This window comes from Agelaius phoeniceus, chromosome 7, assembly GCF_051311805.1.
Source record: "Agelaius phoeniceus isolate bAgePho1 chromosome 7, bAgePho1.hap1, whole genome shotgun sequence".
In the NCBI taxonomy this organism is placed as follows: Eukaryota; Metazoa; Chordata; class Aves; order Passeriformes; family Icteridae; genus Agelaius; species Agelaius phoeniceus.
This window is the reverse complement of record NC_135271.1, coordinates 33,758,663-33,778,848: the sequence shown is the minus strand read 5'-3', so window position 1 is coordinate 33,778,848 and position 20,186 is coordinate 33,758,663. Positions and strand designations below refer to the sequence as shown.

Genomic DNA, 20,186 nt, shown 5'->3' with positions numbered 1-20,186 from the left:
CAAGACTATTACAGTTAAGTAAAAACCTCACAATGTCATACTTGCATGCTCCCTACTTTCTTTATGCCTAAAGCTGGCCCAGCTGATGAGCTGCAACAGCAGGAGATGATTAATTATCTTGATAACACTATCTAAACCTAGGGAAGGATTGCTTTACACACACCTTGTGCCTGCTCACATATCCACCCTGCAAAGTATAAACAGAATAATCAGTCAAAGCATAGCAACATACTGCCCCCAGCCCACATGTTGCTTCAGCTGCTTTGCTGGGTGTAAGTTCCTGCAGTGGCCAATTAACAGAAAAACAACATATGAAGGATATTACAGCTGGTATATTCTTCTGTACATCAAAATCCTTATCATCTACTCAACTATTCTTTGCATTCTTATTATCTAATATAAAATTGGGAAAATCTGTAGTCATGTTATGCAAGGTTTTAGTTATTTTACTTTCCATACTGCTATAGCTAACCAGCTCTAGGTGAGCTCCCAGCTGGACTGAGCCAACTTTTTTGGGAAAGAAAACAAGTAACTCATCATGTTATACAAAAAAGGATGTGTTAGTAAGACATATAGGGGAAACACTGGTGTCATTACTCCTAGATAAAATTAATCTGTTATTCTCCTCTTTTCCTTTATGCCTAGTGGGCAGAAACAGATATTTCTGAAACTCTCTAGAAGACATTTTGAACGCCCAGAGTAGATTGCTCCAGTAAGAAAAGAGAGGAGTCTATGTGTCTCAATACCTTCATCACTGTTTAAGAACAGAGTGGCCTTGACTTTTGATCTTGCAGCATAATCAGAACTGGAATAATTATATATCTGCTTGCCTTAACTTGCAGCTTGTCTTTTACCTAGGGATTACTGTGACTAAAGATAAATCTTTAGAAATCCAAAGGTCTGGGCTCTGGTGTGTGTGAATTATTGCAGTAATGTAGATTTTTCTTCTTAAATTATTTCTTTGCTTGATTAAAAAAAAAAATAGTTAGTAAATATTTACAAATTTCCTGTCCCAGGAGCAACAATAAATATTTCTTTTGAAAATCTGACTCTTTTAATATGCCTTGTAATAATGTACTTACCAAGAATGGCTACAACAATGTCACTCTTAAGGATTTCAATGGAGCCTCTTGACACAAAATAAAGAGCAGTGAGAACATCTCCACAGTGTACTAAAGTGTCTCCAGGAGGTGCATGTGTTGTCTTAAATTTCATAGCCAAAGCTCGAAGACAGCCTTTACTGGCCCCCCGGAAAGCTTTGCAATTCTGAAGCAAATTTTGGTTGAGGTGCAGACAAATGTCAGCTTGTAAGCATTCTGGAAATCCCTTCAGGACCTGGAAAGACAAGCATAAGGATTTCATGCGAATGCTATGGATGTTCTTGATATAATTTTTGTTTTCTTCCTGGACAAAAAGAAATAAGTGACCTACAAGCAGACATAAAAGGTGTAGGAGTATTAAAATTCAACAAATTCATAGTGTAATCTATATTGCAAAGCTTTTACAATGTGAGTACTCCTATAAATACTAACCTATTTAGTGGTTACAACATATGCTATTAATTGATTGCAAGAAATGGTCTCAGGGTACATGAATCACTATACTGCAGGAAAATAACAAATAAGACAGTGAAAGGGAAAGTCTTGACCGAATTTCCTTTTCCATTATATATTTCCATATATCTATTTCCTTTTTATCAATTGTCAAGGTACTACAGTTATTATATGAGAGGTTTTTGCTGAAACAACCATGACATTTGTAAAATGAGAACTATCTGAAGAAGATCAGATATTTTTCAGAATGAGGGCATTTTATTAGGATTTTCATGTTAAATATAACCCTCTTGCAAGTGTAGGACTTTGATTTTTATCAGAAAGAAAGCAACATGATCTATTGAAACAGCAATGTTTGCAGATTTACATAGACAGATGATTCGCTCAGCAAACAACAGGGCTACTTGCTGTGGTCCTTGTTCATCTTTTACTCAGAACAATGGGAGTTTGCCTGAAGTAGAATCATGGGATTCCTCTTGGGTACCATGGCAACATGTTAATTTTGTTTAGAAGGAAAGGAGTTGTTTACAAAATAGTCATTATCTGTGATCTTTTCTAAGTTCTCTAGGATAATACACCTTTGATTGTTTTAGAATCTATAAACATTTCTGCTACTGACTTCATGGGAGTACTGCGAGTGATTCTGCACATGCTGACACAGTATGACACACCACCTTTCTTTGTTATATCCTGTTACCTGCTGTCAGTGACGTGGTTGGGTCATTGGCTTTCCCTAGGGACAGCTACTGCTGCATATTACTAAAGGCAAAATATGTACTGATGCTACAAGTCTTATGAATATGTGAACAGGATGTGTCTCTTTGTTATTAGATCAGTCTATTATTTCGTCCTTGTTTATCCTCTGCACTGCTTTTAAATAAATTTGTAAACATTTCTGCAGAGAAAAGATATATCCAAAATCCATTCACTTGTTGCTACATTAATTTCTACTTCAGCACAAAATATCCTGTGTACTCACTCTCATTGCAGAAATTATTCATAACTCATATCCCTTGCTGGTGAAAATGTCTTATGTCTGCACCAGCTGAGCTATGTAGTAAAAATGAGATATTAGAACCTTTAACAGTATTGAAATGTTTTTATGATTGTTAATGGGAATCAATGCTGTGAAATAACAAACAATGTTTTAACACACATATATAGAACAAGTTTTTGAGCCTTATGGCATTACCATATGAAATCTATACATCATCAGAAAAAGCCAGCATTCAATAACAGTAAGCAAAATAAAATATCATAAATGAAAAGCTTCTGTGGCATCACTCTGTTTTCAGTATCTATCACATCACTAGAAATAGCTTATTACTCAATTATGCTTTTTAGTATAATGTAATTATATTGAAATAAAAAAGCTATAGGTTGTAGGAATTTATTTGCTCAATGATACTGAAAAACTGAGAAACAAATATGTACACCAGTGAAACAAGAGAAAAAGAATTGTGTTTATTTTGAAATTGTTCTCCAGTCATGTGAGTGCAAAAGACCTATTTTGAATTAATTTGTTTGTTATGTATGTATCTGAATACAATTTAGAAGAGCTCCATTTTTTATAGGATATGAAATAGGAAATGCATTTTGAATTCAGAAGTACTTACAAGAAAAGTGTATTTGAATTGTTAGGAAGTCATGAGCAGTTACATTACATTTAGAATAAATAGTTTTAATTTTTCACATCAGCTGTTTATCTGACTTTCAAGGGATTGTATTTTACCATTAAGCAAAACCAATGCAGACAATGTGTGTTGGTTTATATTTCTGAAGATACTTTGGATATTCCCTTATGGAAACAATTATTTTTATACTTAATTTATATTTGTCATGAAACTGTTCTAAAATCATTGCACATCAGTTGATAGTTATTTAAATGTCAATGACATCTGAAAGATACCAGCCTCTTTTCAAGCATCTGTGACTAAAAAGTCCCTGCTCCATGGAGCTTACACTCTAAAGTACTTTTATACATCAGAGACAAAAAACATCTACTCTTTAATATCACAGTTTTAAAATGCCTAAAAGGAAGACTAAATAACATAGGTTTCCAATGGAGATTATTCCATTAATACAAGCTTAGAAATTCAAGAAAGTAGCTGATTGGAAGATAAATTTGTTAAAACAATGGTAAAACCTACATTACCAAAAAGAGCTTATCATATTGCACACATTGTGCATGGTGAGGTGTTTAATCTAAGTCCAATAGGTGACATAATACAGAATTTGATGTTTCCAGATGAAGTTTTATGCTGTGCAGTACAGACATTGTGCCAACCCAAACTCTCAAATATTTGTTACATTTGCTCTCATATTCCGATTTCATTACTGAAATTCTATTGAAAATTATGTTATACTGTGAGAATCAACATCAACATCAAATTTGTACACACTCTGCCTATTCTAAATATTAGAAAACCATCCATGCAGTCTTCAAAATAAAAAATTGAAAATTATAAAATTAGAACTGCTGTTTAATAATATTATTATTAATGAAAACCCAAAATGAATAAATCATTTAAATACAGATTTGAGTTTCAATTGTTCCATTCTTTCCTAACATATTTCTATTGTTATACACAATATCTCCTCAGTTGTGATTCCACGGGGCTCTGGTGAGAAAAATCTTGGATTCTGATGGTTAGAATAATGTTTGGAATCAGATGTCATGCATAATTCAAGAAATACACACAGTTATTTTTAAAAAGACATGTAATAAGACATAAAATCGGCTGTAGCCCTCCCCCTTGACAAAGAAAAAGTAAAGGAAATCAGTTAAGATGCTGTGACCACAGGCTTCAGTTGTCTGTCATTGATAGTTATCAAGTCCAAGTTCAGTTATCTCTTCCTGTTTGGAATGAAACTTACTCCACATCACATAATGCTGATTTATCTATGTGGCATGCTTACAGAGGAGGATAACGCCATCCAGAGAGATGTAAAACATTTTACACAGAATAAGTGATTGTTTGTGAGGATAGCAGGGACATGATTCATACTGCCTTGAAGAACATGATCTTTTTATGAGGAGAGGGAGTCCAGCTTCATTAATTTCTTTTCTCAGGATGACAGCAAGATATCACACATTTATCAGGCACATTTGTGACAACAGATTTGGCATATCTTTGTGCCTTAATCTCGGGCAACAAGCAAATGTTTGGGGCAAAGGTAACCTTGGGGTTTTTTGGATAAATTATAAAATTCATGACAATTTTTAGATTTTTAATTCTCAGTTCTTCAACAGGTATATATGACTCATAGAAAATATTTAGAAAGTATTTAACCTGAAGCAAACCAGGATATTAGCTAAATAGTTTTCATTAAACATGGAAATACCACATTCCATACCAACAAAACCACAGAATGATTGAGGATGGAAATGATCTTGTTGGAAAGATCATCTGGTCCATCCTCCCTGCTCAAGGAGGTCTACTTAGAGCTGGTAGCCAGGGTGATGCCAAGATGGCTTTCAAATACCTCCAAGGACAGAGATGCCACTTCTACCCATGCTTAGTTATCCTCACAGTAAAAATGTCTTTCCTGGTGTTTGGTCAAATACTCCAGTTTCAGTGTGTGATCATTACCTCTGGTCCTGTCACTGGGCACCACTGAAATTAAACCTTTTTCCACATTTTTTACACCCTCCCTTCAGGTATTTGCTCACATTGATGTGATCCTCTGTGAACCTTCATTTCTCCTATCCGGCTGAGCAGTCCCGGTTCTCTCAGCCTTTCCTAGTATGAGAGATTCTCCAGTGCTTGTTGCCTTACAATCAAAGATACTGTTTAATTCTGCATATAATCTTCTGTCACACATTTTCTCTGCTGAAATACAGGTGGGATCATTAAATACCAAACATCAGCTGAAGAGAGCACAAGAGTGCTCTTGTGTGCTGTGTTTGGGATATGTTGAAACTAGTGACTAAGGCTTTCTTGTCCTAGAACCAGTTAGACTTGTTTATGAGTGGCAGGTGCCCAGCATATAGAGGGAAAGATAAAGGCATACTCCCAAGTTCCTCTGAGAATTTAAGATGGCATAAACGGAAGAATATTCTGGTCCTTCTCCACTTTGTCTGATTATTCCTGCCTTGTCATGATCTCTCCTTGTGAAATGGTTTGAGAAACTGATCCATACAAAAAATTAACACAGCAAAAAATTTGAGCAGCTGAAGGTACAAAGGGGCAAGAGTAAATTCACTTTGTGTCATGACCACACATACTTAATATCTATTTGGTTCTCACCTTCATAAGAGAGATCTCAGGCTATGTTGACATTGGCATCACTAAATGCTGAATAAAGTTCTCAAAATATTTGAATAATAAAAGCTGAAATTTATATTAAAACCTTTTATTTTTATTAACCTTTTGTCTTTGTTCAGAAAGAATTAGTAAAATTAATTAATATTAATTCATATATTTGGTGAAATAACCTATGTATTTAATTTTTATCTTTTTGCCAGCCACCTAATTTTAAGGCTAACCTGATACTCTTTAGCTGCACAAATTGCACTGCTTAGATTTTGAATTAGGATTTCTGTCCTCCAGCAGCTGTTTCCTCTGATGGAGAATAGTGTGGGATTTAGTTCCATCGCAAACATTTGACACTTGTAATTGAATAACATCATCCAGGCTAAACATTTCTGCAATTCAGCAATTTTATTTCTAGAAAGAATTTAGAATTTACTATTTAATATTCCTCTGATAATTAATTACAGAAATTAATTATTTCTGTAAGTAGAAGTTTGAAACATTTCTAAGCATTTTCAGCATTTAGAAAAGAAAGAACAGGGTCACATCTGGCAATAATACTGCTCCAGAAGCTCTTGGGCTCCACATAGAAGAAAGAATATTTCTGAAAAATCCTCTTTGTAGAGGATGATTTTTTAAAATGTTCAGTATGTTTTCTTTCAACAGTTGAGGGAGAGAAGCAGTATGTGATAATGAGCTAATTCACCTTTCAATGAGATTGAAGCCTCACAACCTTATCAAGAATAGGATCTTTTGTTTTCAGTCATCACCACAACACAGATGTGGGACATCTTTATGCTGGAATTAGTGAAGCTGCAGTGGACCATTCTTCTACAGTCCTATTACAGTTTCTGAGTACATCTGAAAAGTGATCTCTGTGATATGATACATTGCTGAACAAGGCAGATGAAAAATTATTTCAGTTTGTTCAACTGTTGACTCCCCTACTAGAGAAAAGTTTTAAGTCTGTAGAAGTTGAAGATTGATCAGATCTGGATATTTCAAAAAATATGATAGTTGAAGAATTAATTGCTCTTCTTTTGATATTTTAGACCACAAAATATAATGCACTGAGAAACTGATAAAGGATCATTTAGAAATAGATGGACATCATTGAAAATATTTTTTTAATGAGGTCTTATTTTCTACAACTCAATTTGATGGAGGCGGTCACATTTTTAAAATTGCCTCTTTTAGAAAATGAAAGAACAGGTTTATGGCTAATCATAAGGTACTTTGTGGCTGGTTTATATCTTGTGATTTCTGTTCTAACTTATAGGCAAGTAGCAGTGCCAAGTTCCAACATGATTACATATTCCCTTGCTTTAAGAATTTACTGCTAGATTTTGTTCCAAACACATCTAATTTGCACTAGTCTTTTGATGGTACAAAGAATTTCTCCTTGCTGTTTTTGAAATTCTAATTTACTTCTCTAATCCTCTGCTTTCAAATACATTAGTGGCACTGGTTCTATTGCTAAAACTGGTTTTGTTGTAAGAAGTGATCACAGTGGGAGAAAAAGCAAGAATGAAAAAATGTAGTGATGTAAACCAGGTGTCAATAGCCAATTTCTTACAAAAGAAGCCTGTTCAAGGCAATGGTGAATCTCGCCTTTATTTGCTACTACAGAATTACTCGTTCAAGATACGTGTGTGTTCTACTGTACTTGTACGATCACAGTGGCCAAGATCACAACAGTAAAATGAACCAATTGCTTGGATGCTTGCAGGAGAAATCATAAACTTAGTCATAAAAATTCTGGTTTGTGCTCCCCTTTCATGCTATTGGACAAAACCCAAACCAAAAAGACATCTGTCCCACACCCAAAATTTTAATTAATGTTTACACTGGGCTAAATACTTTTCAGCTTGTCCCACTTAGTTACTTCTTTGAACTCTTTTCAAATGTAAAATAAACCAATAAAGCTATTCAGATGCACAGAAGATCCATGGAAAGAAAGGATGGGACAGGATTGTAAAAAATACATGCATAACTTAAAAAAATACCTCAAACACTAAATAACTAATCTTTTTAGGGTAAGCATCATAGGCATGCCATTATCAGTGCTGGACTGATAACATAGGAATGAAAGAGGAAAAAGAAGGCAAAAAGAATTTAGAAAAACTAGAACAGGACAGTTAAAATTATTACAAGAATTGGATTCTTTGGGACTGGTGACATCTTTCATGAAACAATGTGCAATGTAAACTTTTTTTTTGTAATTTGACTTTGCCAGTGTATATCACAGGGACATGATTTAAATTATGCTTATTCTATAGACTCAAGATTTTTTATCCAGATTAAAACAAATCCCAAATCCTGTTTATCCAGTCCATGCATAATTATGTGAAACTGTTTTTAACCAAAATACATTATGTAATGAAATATAATCAAAAATATGTAAAAATGGAGCAGAAGGGAGCAAATGAACAAATAAACAAGGTCTCAGCATATTTAACTAGCAGGTCTTTAAAGCTAATTTTAAGTTTAACCATTTCAAGTAAGCATACAGTTCTGGTTGCAATCTAGGGTGTAGAGTTTTGTTTAAAAAATCAAGTTTAGTCTTAGTGCACAATTACTCCTGAGATTAAAAGGGTTTCTGTTTAATCTCTTTTTTTGTATTTTGCTTTCCACTTTACCTGGATTCTTAAATATATTACTGAGGATAATTTAAAACATCTTTTGAAATATATTCTCTAAATATATTTATATATATATATATATATATATATATATATAAATATATATATATGAGTATGTGTGTGTATTTGTTGCATGTACATATATATATATACAATGTAAATTATTATGCACTTCATATTTCAAAGGAGATTTCAAAGGAGATTTTTGATTTTTTTCAGCTTTCAGTGATGAAATGAAGAAAAAAATATTAGATGAAATTCTGCCTTCAGAATTCACAAAAACCTCCAAGTAAACATGGGCAGGAGTCAAACACAATTGTTTGAGGACAATATTAGTCCTTTATTCTGTAAATGCAAATATTTCATGCAAAATTAAGTAAAAAACCACATGCAAGTCCAACTCATATGCACATGGCTAATAGCCAAGAAAACTTCATAGGTGCGTGTGTTAACATGCAGATATGGTGTAAATCAAGAGCATTCACACAAAGGAAAATGCAGAATGATCAGCAGCATGACAACTTTGTCAGTGACATTCCTACAGAGCAACTATCTGATGCAAACCAATATGCACATGACCTTTTTTGGGCAAAGAAGCATGACTTGAGTTGTGGGGTAAAACAGTGATTAATAAACATGGTTAGATTAACATTTTTTAATGTCTAATTTTTAGTAACCATTTTGCCCCACATCTGATTCTGCTTGGATTATTTCCCTTTGCTATCTACCCCTTCATCATGCAAAAAGTTACAATTAAAATTAGAAAGCACTGAACAAGCTCTAAACCCAACAGATAACATGGATATTCTTCACACTTTATACTGGAATTAAATTTGATATAAATACCTCCTGCTCTTACCAGTGGGTGGTGTTATTCCATGTATTTAGGTGTGAAGCAGACAGGAAAGAGATAAATCTTTCATAAGTACAATGTAAATCACACAATTCTTATATTATCCTTGTACTAAGTGTAATACATTCAAACTCTTAAAGGAAATAAGGCGATTGACATAAAACTTGAGGGATCAAACTGTGAACAGAATAAGGAATAAAATACAATGAAACAAGATACTAAACTTGAGAGTTTTTCCACACTTTATTAAAAACAAATCCTCCATACTGCCTCAGAATCATATTGCAGAATATGGGCCATTTAATCCATTTAATTGTTGTTTCACATTCATGACAAATCCAAGACTAATTTCCGTACACCAGTTTCCAAATTATGCAACTTTTCATGTGACAATATCCAGTTATAGTTACTATTTCATGTGAACCAGGTGGTTTTAGTACATCCATTAGTGGCAATGAATTACTTAAAGCATATATGATTTTGTAATATCTTCAGAAATAATTCAGTGAGCTGCTTTAGGCTTAGGTTGAACACAACTGCAGCTTAAGGGCCTGATCCTGCAAAGTGCTGAGTACCCCACAATTCCATTGCCATCAGAAGGAATTAGGGCTATTCAGTGCCACACAGGATGAAGCTACCGATGCTGCCTTCCACTGCAGTAATCCCCAGCAGAGGTTTATACAATTGTCCTTGTCCTGCCCTGGACATATTATTCCTTTGGAGGGGACACATGGAAGTGGCAGGTGAAGACAAATATATTAATTTTCTATTGTATTTTCAAGATTTGCTTTACTTAATGGTAACCATAAAGTCAAATTGTCAGTGATTCTCCTTTATAAAAGATTTTAATCGAGACCATTTTTTCTGTTTGCTGCATAAAAATGTTGTACTCTGACAGTCATTCAGAGATGTAGTTATAGATTCACATGAAAGCTGTTTGAATGTATGTCAAAATTTTGGAAGTTGATTTCTAGTTAAATTGTTACAAAAGTGTATACATTTTCTTGTTCTTGACAGCTTTCTGGAGAGTTCTGCAGTTTCTAATCTGCAGCTCTGAATACCTCTGGAAAGCATCCCTACAGAGACACAGATTCACAGGTCCTTAAGATGTACAATGCCCTCAGTGTCTTCAAACTGATGTTGACTTTTCAGAAAAAATGTTTCTATCTCCAGAAAATAAGAGATTGATACAGATGCTTGCTTTTGCTCACTAACAGATTGTTATTCCTTTTTAGCTAGCCATGTATTTATAGAAGGAGAGATTGAAGGGGCTTTTTTTATCAAAACCAGAAAAAATGAGTGTTATTCCTTGTCAGAAATGAGTTTCTGTGGATGGCTAAATGGTTAGTAGTACTGTGTTGATTTTCTGTGCAGAATTACATGGTTGTGAATACAAGCAAATTATTCAGACTATCGTGTGATTCAAATGTGTCTCTTTGAAAAGAGCAGCAAAACCTGCCTGCTCCTCTCTTCAACCTGTTCCCAATATACCTGTTCTAGATTACATGGAAAGATTTGGAAAAAGAATTGATCTCCACAGGTTTTATAGAACAGTAGCTCTGTAGACATCAACAGAACACAGGTTCTCTTGTTTGGTACTGGAAGTGGAAAATCAGGGCGAAGAACAAACAAAATTCTGGAACACCTAAATCTGAAAGAAGAAACCTATATATTTTTTCCCTGTTTAAGCTTACAGAAGTAGCCTACAGTTCTCAAGCTTTCCTATACACAATGAGAATTCAGATTACTGATATACCTGGCAATAACCTAGGCAGTGAAATGTTTGTATGCTAAACATGTAGTGGCTTGATTGTAAACAACTGAGATATATATGCACCTTCTTAAACTTGTATTTTTACAGCTTATAAATACTAAAGACTTAAAGTCTCTTTCTAATTTCTCATGCATTTATCTATTGCTCACCCAACATCTCTGCCTGAAAAACAGAAGAACATACCATGTTCATGTCAATGCCATTGGTGTATGTCCACGCATGCTGGAAGTATTCCTCCAGTCGCTGCCGCAGAGGGTTTGGGATCTGATGAAAGCGGATGAACTCCTTCACTCGCAGCATCTGCATGTGGTACCGTGCAGTTCCCGAGTAGAGTCTTTGGATTATTGCGGATACGTTTCCAAAAATGCTAGCGTACATTAATGCTGGATTAAAGAGAAACAAAACTTGCTTAAATCATATCATTACTTAAGGGCATTGCAGATGAGTACAGCTAAGCAAAAGTTAAGAACAAAGGGAAGAGTTAAAAAGGTATGCATACATTTATGGGTTCGGTTTTAAATAGAAAAATAAAATATAATTATGATTATATAAATATTATGGGATAGAATTTCCTAAATCCACTCCAAACTCACCTTCTTACCTTATACAGGATTTGCTTACAGGCACTGATATACAACACAGATATTCTGACAGTTTGGATAACAGATTTTGAGTCGTCAAGCAACTTGATTACTTCCTGACACTGAATGAGTCACAACATATTTTTGCATACAACTTTCCTTTCCCTAGGAATTTGCCCTTCCGGCTGCATGCTTATAATCTTATTAGTTTAGAATGTTAAGCCATTTGTTCAAACACAGAGAGAAAAAAAAGATTAAAATCCATGATAAAATTACTTACAGCCAATCAACATGACACAGATGGAAAAGATTTTCTCTGAGTTGGTGTTTGGAGACACATTTCCAAATCCTACACTTGTCAGACTGCTGAAGGTAAAATAAAGTGCTGTAACATATTTGTCCTTGATAGATGGTCCAGAGCTTGCATCACTCTTATTGTAATGCTTTCCTAGTTGTTCTCCTAAAGAATCCAACCAACCAATCTTGTGAGCCAAGTAAGGTCTTTCTACATTTCCAATGGCATACCAAATGCAAGCAAGCCAGTGTGCAATTAGTGCAAAAATGCACATGAGGAGCATCAGAACTGCAGCACCATATTCGGAGTATCTGTCCAGTTTCCGTGCTACCCTCACCAAACGCAGCAGTCTAGCTGTCTTCAGAAGGCCTATTAATGTAGTTGTCTGTAAAAATAAGATAGGAATTAATTTTCTCTGTTACCAAATGTATTTTCATGAATAGTAAGCATAAATAAACCACCACAAATTCCATTTTTTTTGGGGAATCAACACAAAGAGTAGAAGAACCCTTTTCAATGTAAATTCAATTTCATTATCTTTAAGCTATCAATTTCATTATAAAACCAGGGAAAAAAATAAGAAATGTACATTTAAAATCAAGATATATTGAAGTTGTCATTATGTGCTAAATACCCTCTCATGTTGAATATTTTACTTGATCTGGACTCTTGGGTTGACCATAATGGATTTAACGATCCAATATATCAATGATTTTTTTAACATGATAAGTGTGTAAATTATTGGAACTACTCATAATTATATGACTACATAGGTAATAAGTCCACATGGGTAATAAGTACTCCTGAAGAAAGCTGTGTGACTGTATTTGATCCTGACTTAGAAGCTCTTTGCAATGCCCTGACACACATACTCTAGAAAAGTGAAGTATTAGGGCAGAAGTGTCTCAAAGAGTATATCTACAAGATTCCTCCTGTTTGTAATGATAAAAGCATTCATACAGGTGAAAGAGGATAAAGCACTGTGAACAGAACATCATGGAAAAGTTCCTTCAGATTAATCTTTTTGCATCTTGTAGGTGTAGTGGCAAAAGCCAGTAATAAAAGTACTACACCATTATAAAAGTAAATTGGAGAATTTTAAAGAAGGAATGTATTTCAAGATTTTTAGTGCAGATGTGTGCTATTATCCATTGCAACCTCTTTGAGGCTTTGATCTTTTTATAGCAAAAAAATAGGTGATTAGTATAAGTTTTCATATTTAAATTAGTAAATATGCTAATTCCTTGTAGAAGGAATGGACAGCATTGTTAAGAGGAACAGCTGGATTAGAAAAACCCCTCAGCTACCTTTTTTCCTTGCATTAAGTCTGAACATATATTAAAGTATTCAATAAATGCCAAGACTGCATACATTTTAATGTTTTGTTTGTTTGTTTGTTTGGTTTGGGTTTTTGCTTTAGCATACATGTATATTACATGACACTTAACAGGAAAAGCTTTCCAAGCCTCACAAACCACTCTGACAGTAGTATGCATAACAATAAAGCTTTTTTTGCAACAAGTACAAGACTAGTTTTTATGTTTTATTAAATCCTTGTATTTACCATGTTTCTGAGTAAAACCCCAAAGCTCTTGGAAAAAAACAAGAGTCTTTCTTGGCTGCATTTCTCAGTGGACAACTCAATGAATTGTTCATATTTTCTGAGTAAATGAGCAAGAGGATAATGTATGGTAACATTCCTGAATTCAGTTTAATACCCCAAATAATAACTTTACATAAAGAAGATTAGTGACTCGAATAGTCTGAAAGACCACACCCTTCAAAATGTTATGCCTAGGCTGAGATTCAGAAACATGTAAATACTGTGATTAGGTTATTTTTTCCTTGTAGGTAGATCAGGTTTATATATTTATGATCCCTTAAGAAAAGCTAAGATTTGTTTTTAGTGGGGTGTTTGAAACATTCCCTACAGATGCAGTCATATCTCTACGTCATGCAAGAGACCACATATTCTTACAGTGCCTCTTAAATAGATGAGATGGTAGATTGTTAATCTACAATATGTCATCACTGTTCCACCACATTCTTAAGATAAAACTTGCTAATAATATTCATACTCAGTGTCAATCCTATACTTAGATACATCAGTTTGAGCTCTGGAGTATGTGGAAGGTATATAACATAAGAAAACTTCATCTCTTCAAGGGTAAAATCAGCATGAATGAGACTAGATATGCTTCAAGCATCAAAAAACTCATCCTCAGTTTTAATTTTCTTTAACACAGTGAAGAGGCTTTAACACTAAAACAGAGCTGGCAGCAGAAGTGAAAAGCATAGTCCACAAGTTTTGATGTGCCTTACATGCTGTCCACTTCTCAGCACAGATGTAGCCTTCACATAGTAACAGTACATCTCCCATGTGTCACTTGGCCAGGGACAGAAGTTCTTGGTTTCAGAACTGCATCTCATGGAACGTAATTTTGTTGGTGTGCTGGAACACTTTGATCAGCACAATGCCCGAGGAGGCAGGGTGCCTACTCTGTCAATTACCTTACTCCATCTGGTGCCAGCCATTAATACCTGCAAATAGCAACCTGATAGATGCTGCTCTCTTTTCTGGATTGCTTGCTTCTCTGTTTCCATCATACCTATCTGCTGGACTACAAGTTCAAGAGTGGTTGGATAATCACATCAGATTTTTTTTCTTTTCTCTTCTTTCCTCTCCATCTACTCATTATTTTTATCTTCCCAAATACCAGGGAAGCCACCTAACTTTCACAACACACACATAAAAAAGAGAGAATTATTTACTACCAATCATCATCATTTTGAGTCTCATTAAGCAGAAAAAAAATTTAAAATTACATTATTTCCCTATTTTAGAAATTGGAAAGTTAACAGTCTAACTCTGTTGCTTTCTTATGGTTGAAAAAGTATGGCTCAAATAGAAGCATTTGGATAGTGCTCTATGTGGTATTTGGATTATTATCTCCTGCCCTTTCAAGACTCCACTTGATATCAAGGTGTTTTAAAGCTGCATGAGCACACGTGGTGCTCTCTTTAGAGCTCATGTTTTCTAATAAAAAGGCTATTCAATACAATTTTTCACTGGGGATCTTCTCTGAAGAATCTCTAGATAACAAAAAAGAGCTATTTTACAAAAAAAGATAGCTTTTATGACTTAAAAAATTCTATTAAATGAAAAATGCTCCATTCTGTCAATTTTATATTTGCCTCTTCTTGCTAAACTATGAAAAAGGGATCATTGGTGAAATATTATAGTTAGCAGTGTAGGAAGAAAAACTGCAGTAAGTAGCAGCTTAGAAAAGTGATTGACATATTCAATACCATGAATGAGAGAGAGAAGCTATGATGTCTTGGTGAATGGAACATAATCTATATAACATCATTACTGCTTAGATAAACAAAGCCATTTTTCCCAGCTAGAGAAACTGGTCAATTACTAGATTTTGAGGGAATAAATATTCAATTTACTTATATCTGAAATAGTGAAAAAGTCATTACATGGTCCAATAATTTCTGTTTCAACTTCCACATTTTTATATTTGTCTACTCATCTGCAAGAATGCTCTTCTTTGTTACTCTAATCTGCAATGTTATTTTATGTTGAAATTATTCCTTTAGCAGGACTTTAGCACCTGGCACTTTACTCTTAAGAACTTCTGTAACAGGATAGGTGGGGAAGAATGATGTTCAGGGGCACTCCTTCAATGAACTTTGGAATTGATCTCTGTTGTAATCCTTTATGTTCCACACTTCTAATCATTGAAAATAATTTTTTGGCAATGACAAGTGATCAATGATCAGAAAGGAATGCAGACCGTGCTTGGAGGGCAACGCTGTAGTCTGAGTTAGAAGTAATGCCATTATAAAAATGTTGGTCTTTCATGTATCTGTGCTTTCAAAACCACAGAAAAAGTTATCAGCAGAAAGTTGGACACCCGCCACAGATAATGAATGCAAAAGGTGATCAAATTTTCTCTTAAATCTCTGAGCTTTTTAATCACCTCCTGAATAAAAAAGTAAAAAAGTTCTCTTCTGGTAAGAGAACTATTAATATGTTCCCTCTGTCCTTTATATTACTCTCTGTCTTCTTATAGCTTTCCTTGGTAACATTTATTTTTAGTGCATGGTTTTATCTCATGTTTCACTAGACTCCTCATTTACGTTTTGCTTAGTTTGCTGCTTTAAAAAAAGAAATTCTGTATTCTGTGCATCACAGAAAAGTCAAACCCAATTCTCTACTTTTCAGAGAAAATATTATGATTTTATACCTTCTTAAATTAAATAAAATTTTTTGGATGAACTGGGTCAGGAATCCAGAATATAGCATATATTTTATATACCTTTAGGCCTGTTTTGGATGCATATATTGAGCAGTTTTTTACTCTGTTGTGTAGATAGATCATGCTTGTCAAGGTAATCTTTTGTTTGCTTCTTTTGATAGTCCATATTCTTGATAAAATTGACAACAGCCAAATCTCTTTGATAACTAGTATAGTTTATGCTACAATTAACCTGTTTTCTGCCAAGTAAACATCTGACCTAAACATTTTGAGCAGAGAAAAATTATTTTAATGATGCAATGCCAACACAGCACTTATATGCATCATAGAAAGTTTTTGAAAAGTGATAAATCAAAGCAGCAGTTCTTATATAAAACCATTTGACCAAGTCCTTCATACACAATATATTTATTATTTCTAAAGACAGTGTCAAATATAGTATAACTGAAAAATACTAGCTGAATCATTCAACGTCTTCTCAATGAAAGCTAACATTGTGCCTTATTCTACAAAGGAAGATGTAATTTTAGTTTAAAAGATGGGATGGAAATACTAAGCAGCTATTAAATAACAAGCAAAAAATACTTTAGGATACACAGAATACTATCATGAAGTAATAAATTAAGATTTAAGATTTCTTATTCATTTAAGCTTACCTCTTCAGAGCCAGAGCCAAAAATCAGCAGGTCAAAAGGTATTGCAGCAACCATGTCAATTAGGAACCAGCCTTTGAAGTAGTGAATTGCTATTTTTGCTGGATCACTTACCACTTCTTCATTCTGGTTTACATATGTTGTTCTGAAGTTTATTAGAATGTCAATGATAAACATAATATCCACAATTAAGTCTACAACATTCAGTGGGCTGCAGGAATATCCACACTCTCTCCTCTTGCGATCCTCACTGTCGTTCAGAAGGAAGGCAGCAGAGTAAGGGGTGAATATGGCAGTGTATATCACCAGCAACAAAATGAGCCAGTCCCAGACAGCTTTGAAAGGACTGTAGTGCAATATAGTAAACTTGTTGATGCGAGGTGTCTGGAGTTTATATTCTGGTAGAACATCAGCCCCTAAGGATAGAACCTAGAATAAGAAATATCCACATCAATAATCAGACAGTGTATCTACTTCCAGTAAACATAGCAAATACAGGACAAAAAATAATTCATTATAGTTTTGAGAATTAAGCTTCAATTATTTAGTGTTTTGGCAAACTAGATTTCTGTGAAATCCATGGTGTCTGCCAGGTCCAATATATTCATTGACAATTTTGCACAGTCGGTTGATTCTTGTCCCCTGTAGCAAACATTAAGAAGCATATCTTATATCCATAAAATCTGCATTATTAAGCATGTCATGAAATTCATTTATCCACCATATTATAACCTTGCCAGCCTTCTCAGGGCCAGACTTTTCTTGCAGTGATGTAGTGTTTTTCTCCCAAAGCAAACCCATTATCATTGGCTTTTATTCCCTACAAAAGAGTTTACACTCATTAGAAAGTGTACACAACCAAAAATTAAAAAAAGTTAGTGTCCTTGACATCTATCTACACCTTGAGTTTTGTGGTGTTAGAAACCTCCATGCAAATTACAAATTGCACTGAGGCTATAGTTCTAGTTCAGCTAAAGGTGTGACAAAGGATACCACAGGAGTATTGACTTTTCCTCCACTTCTACTTTTGTCAATGCCTAAAGCTTATTATTCTTTTAAAAGTATGGATTTGTTATCTGCTGGTGTTATCTAAGTTGGATTTCAATTTTATTTGGAAGGATTATTTGTAAGCACTGTTTAATTTGCTGGCTCTGGAAGCTGAAATGTTTGCTTTGTTGCAAAGAGCAAGCATTGTGTGAACACCAGATAAAACAAATTTCCTTTGGCTGCTCTTTCAGTCTGAGGAACAAAGGAACAAAACCTTTAAGGATCAAAAGGTAAATTATATTTTGTCTCTATTCAGTGTTTGGGATTGTCAGCAATGATGCTAATTATTGCCTTCTGTGCTGCAAATGATCTCCAAATCCTATGAGACTCAGAACACCATTTCATTTTACACAGGCCAGTAAACAAACATCAGATGGTGACAACCTTCAGTTATTACTCAGTTGGGCAATATTCATGTTCATGAAATCTTATACCCTTTTTCCACCAGTTACTTCTGCTTATTCCTTATTCTCCTGCTATTTAAAAACAATTATATTAAAAAAATAGGTTACTTCAAAAGCTATTAAAATGAATAATTTGGCTCAAATGAAATGGTGATTGGAAGGGGATATACCTTTTCAGTGATATTGCCTGCTTTTATTTGCTTTCTTTTTACATTTAGTATTCTGGGACTTGAGAATTCAGCTTGTTCAAGACTGAGGGAATCCATGCTCCTCAAACACAATCTTAGAAAATTCTAAGGGTCAGCACAGTCTTTTCTGTTTAAAATTCCAACAGAAATAGTTGTATAAATCTTAGATCCTATCCTTAGTAATATAAGTGACACTAATCTTACCCAGTCAAATTCTACTCTGAAAATATTGTGTGAACATGAGGGTTAATAACCACTCTTCTTTGAACTTGAAGAAAGAAGTGATTAAGTCATCCAAAAGAATATGTGCTAGCTCCAAGCAGCCACCAAGCACTGGGCTGAGCACTCTGCTGAGGTAGAGGTGGTTCATCAATTTTTTGTATTGTAATTAAGACTTGCACTTAACTAATGGTGCTGGCTACTTTTTTTATGCATTAAACACATTAGCTGACAGCAAGCTGAAGCATTGCTTAGTCTCTTAAGTAGTCTTAATATTTTTAGTCCCCCACCTGATGAGTTGACAAGGTTTTCTTAGTATTTGAGAACAGTGAGTATATGTGCCAAGTAAACTGCTATTTATAAAATTTATATTACTGTTCCGCTGGATTTTCAGACAATGAAGAAAATGGATTAAGCAACAAGGACAATAAAGCTTACTTCACATGTTTCTTTCTGTTGCTTGAAAATTCCAGACACTCTGCTTCATTTCAGAGCAATGCAGAATATAAATTGGACTAATTCCTCTGAAATCTGACTCAAAACCTAATTTTAGTTACATTTATTCCTAAATTGGTTTAAAATGAGTTAGGCAAAACTAGAGTTAAAAAATCCAAACAATTGGACAAAATGAGGGAAGAGCAGTACTCCCTCATTTCACTGAGTATTCAAGGCCAGGCTGGATGGGGCCTGAACAACCTGGAGTAGTGGAAGGTAGCCCTGGCCCTGGCAGGGAGATTGGAAGGAGATAATCTTTAGGGTCTCTTCCAACCCACACCATTCTATCACTCTATGATTCTACTATTCAAACTTTAGTTTCAAGACAGTCTGAGAGACCCATACTGCTATCACATGTATATTCATAAATTTTGTTCTGAGGCATTCTCATTCTAAATGTATTAAAGAATGCAAATGCACACAGTAAAAACCAAAGACCTAGAAACAAAGAAGCATAATAGCATATGAATAAATCATAGCAGAAATAATAAATTATTAATGCCACCATGAATTGTTAAATAAATATTTCTGCCAAACCATTGCATGCATTAACAGTATGGTTTCCTGGTTATTCTACCACTTGGTGAGAGCAAGTCTAGGACAGGGCTGCACCCAGGCTCTTTAAGTGACTATAGAGCTAAGTAAAGCACATGAACATGGAAAAGAACCAGGAACCATTCCCAATGCATTCAAGAAGCACTGCACTCATCCCTTGAACATACTGCAATTGCATTGACCAAATGCAAAATGCAAGTTATTCAGAAAATATTGGACCTTTTTCACCTCTGTTAAGAAGTCACAATATTTTTTGTGCTGTTTATTTCCAAACAAACAGAAGATAGGTGACTAATGTACACTCACAGAAAGAATATGTAACGTTCACAATCTAGGTAACACCTTTCATCTCAGACAGAAGTACTGCACATCCAGAAAATTTGAACAAAGAACAATGTTTGCA

General features: G+C 34.5%; 1 protein-coding gene across 5 annotated transcripts in view; it reads right to left on the bottom strand.

Moving 5' to 3' along the window:
- KCNH7 (potassium voltage-gated channel subfamily H member 7) overlaps nucleotides 1-20,186 on the bottom strand; it is a 205,654-nt gene that overhangs the window by 24,498 nt on the left and 160,970 nt on the right. For 3 of the 5 annotated variants that reach the window (XM_077181497.1, XM_077181499.1, XM_077181498.1), the window contains 4 exons: nucleotides 16,879-17,304; nucleotides 11,940-12,339; nucleotides 11,262-11,461; nucleotides 1,083-1,335 (listed from right to left, as the gene is read on the bottom strand). In XM_077181497.1, the coding sequence (XP_077037612.1) occupies nucleotides 1,083-1,335; nucleotides 11,262-11,461; nucleotides 11,940-12,339; nucleotides 16,879-17,304 (1,279 nt within the window). Of the gene's footprint in view, nucleotides 1-1,082; nucleotides 1,338-11,260; nucleotides 11,462-11,939; nucleotides 12,340-16,878; nucleotides 17,305-20,186 lie in introns of all 5 variants that reach the window. The other 2 variants (XM_077181501.1, XM_077181500.1) reach the window with 2 other exon arrangements.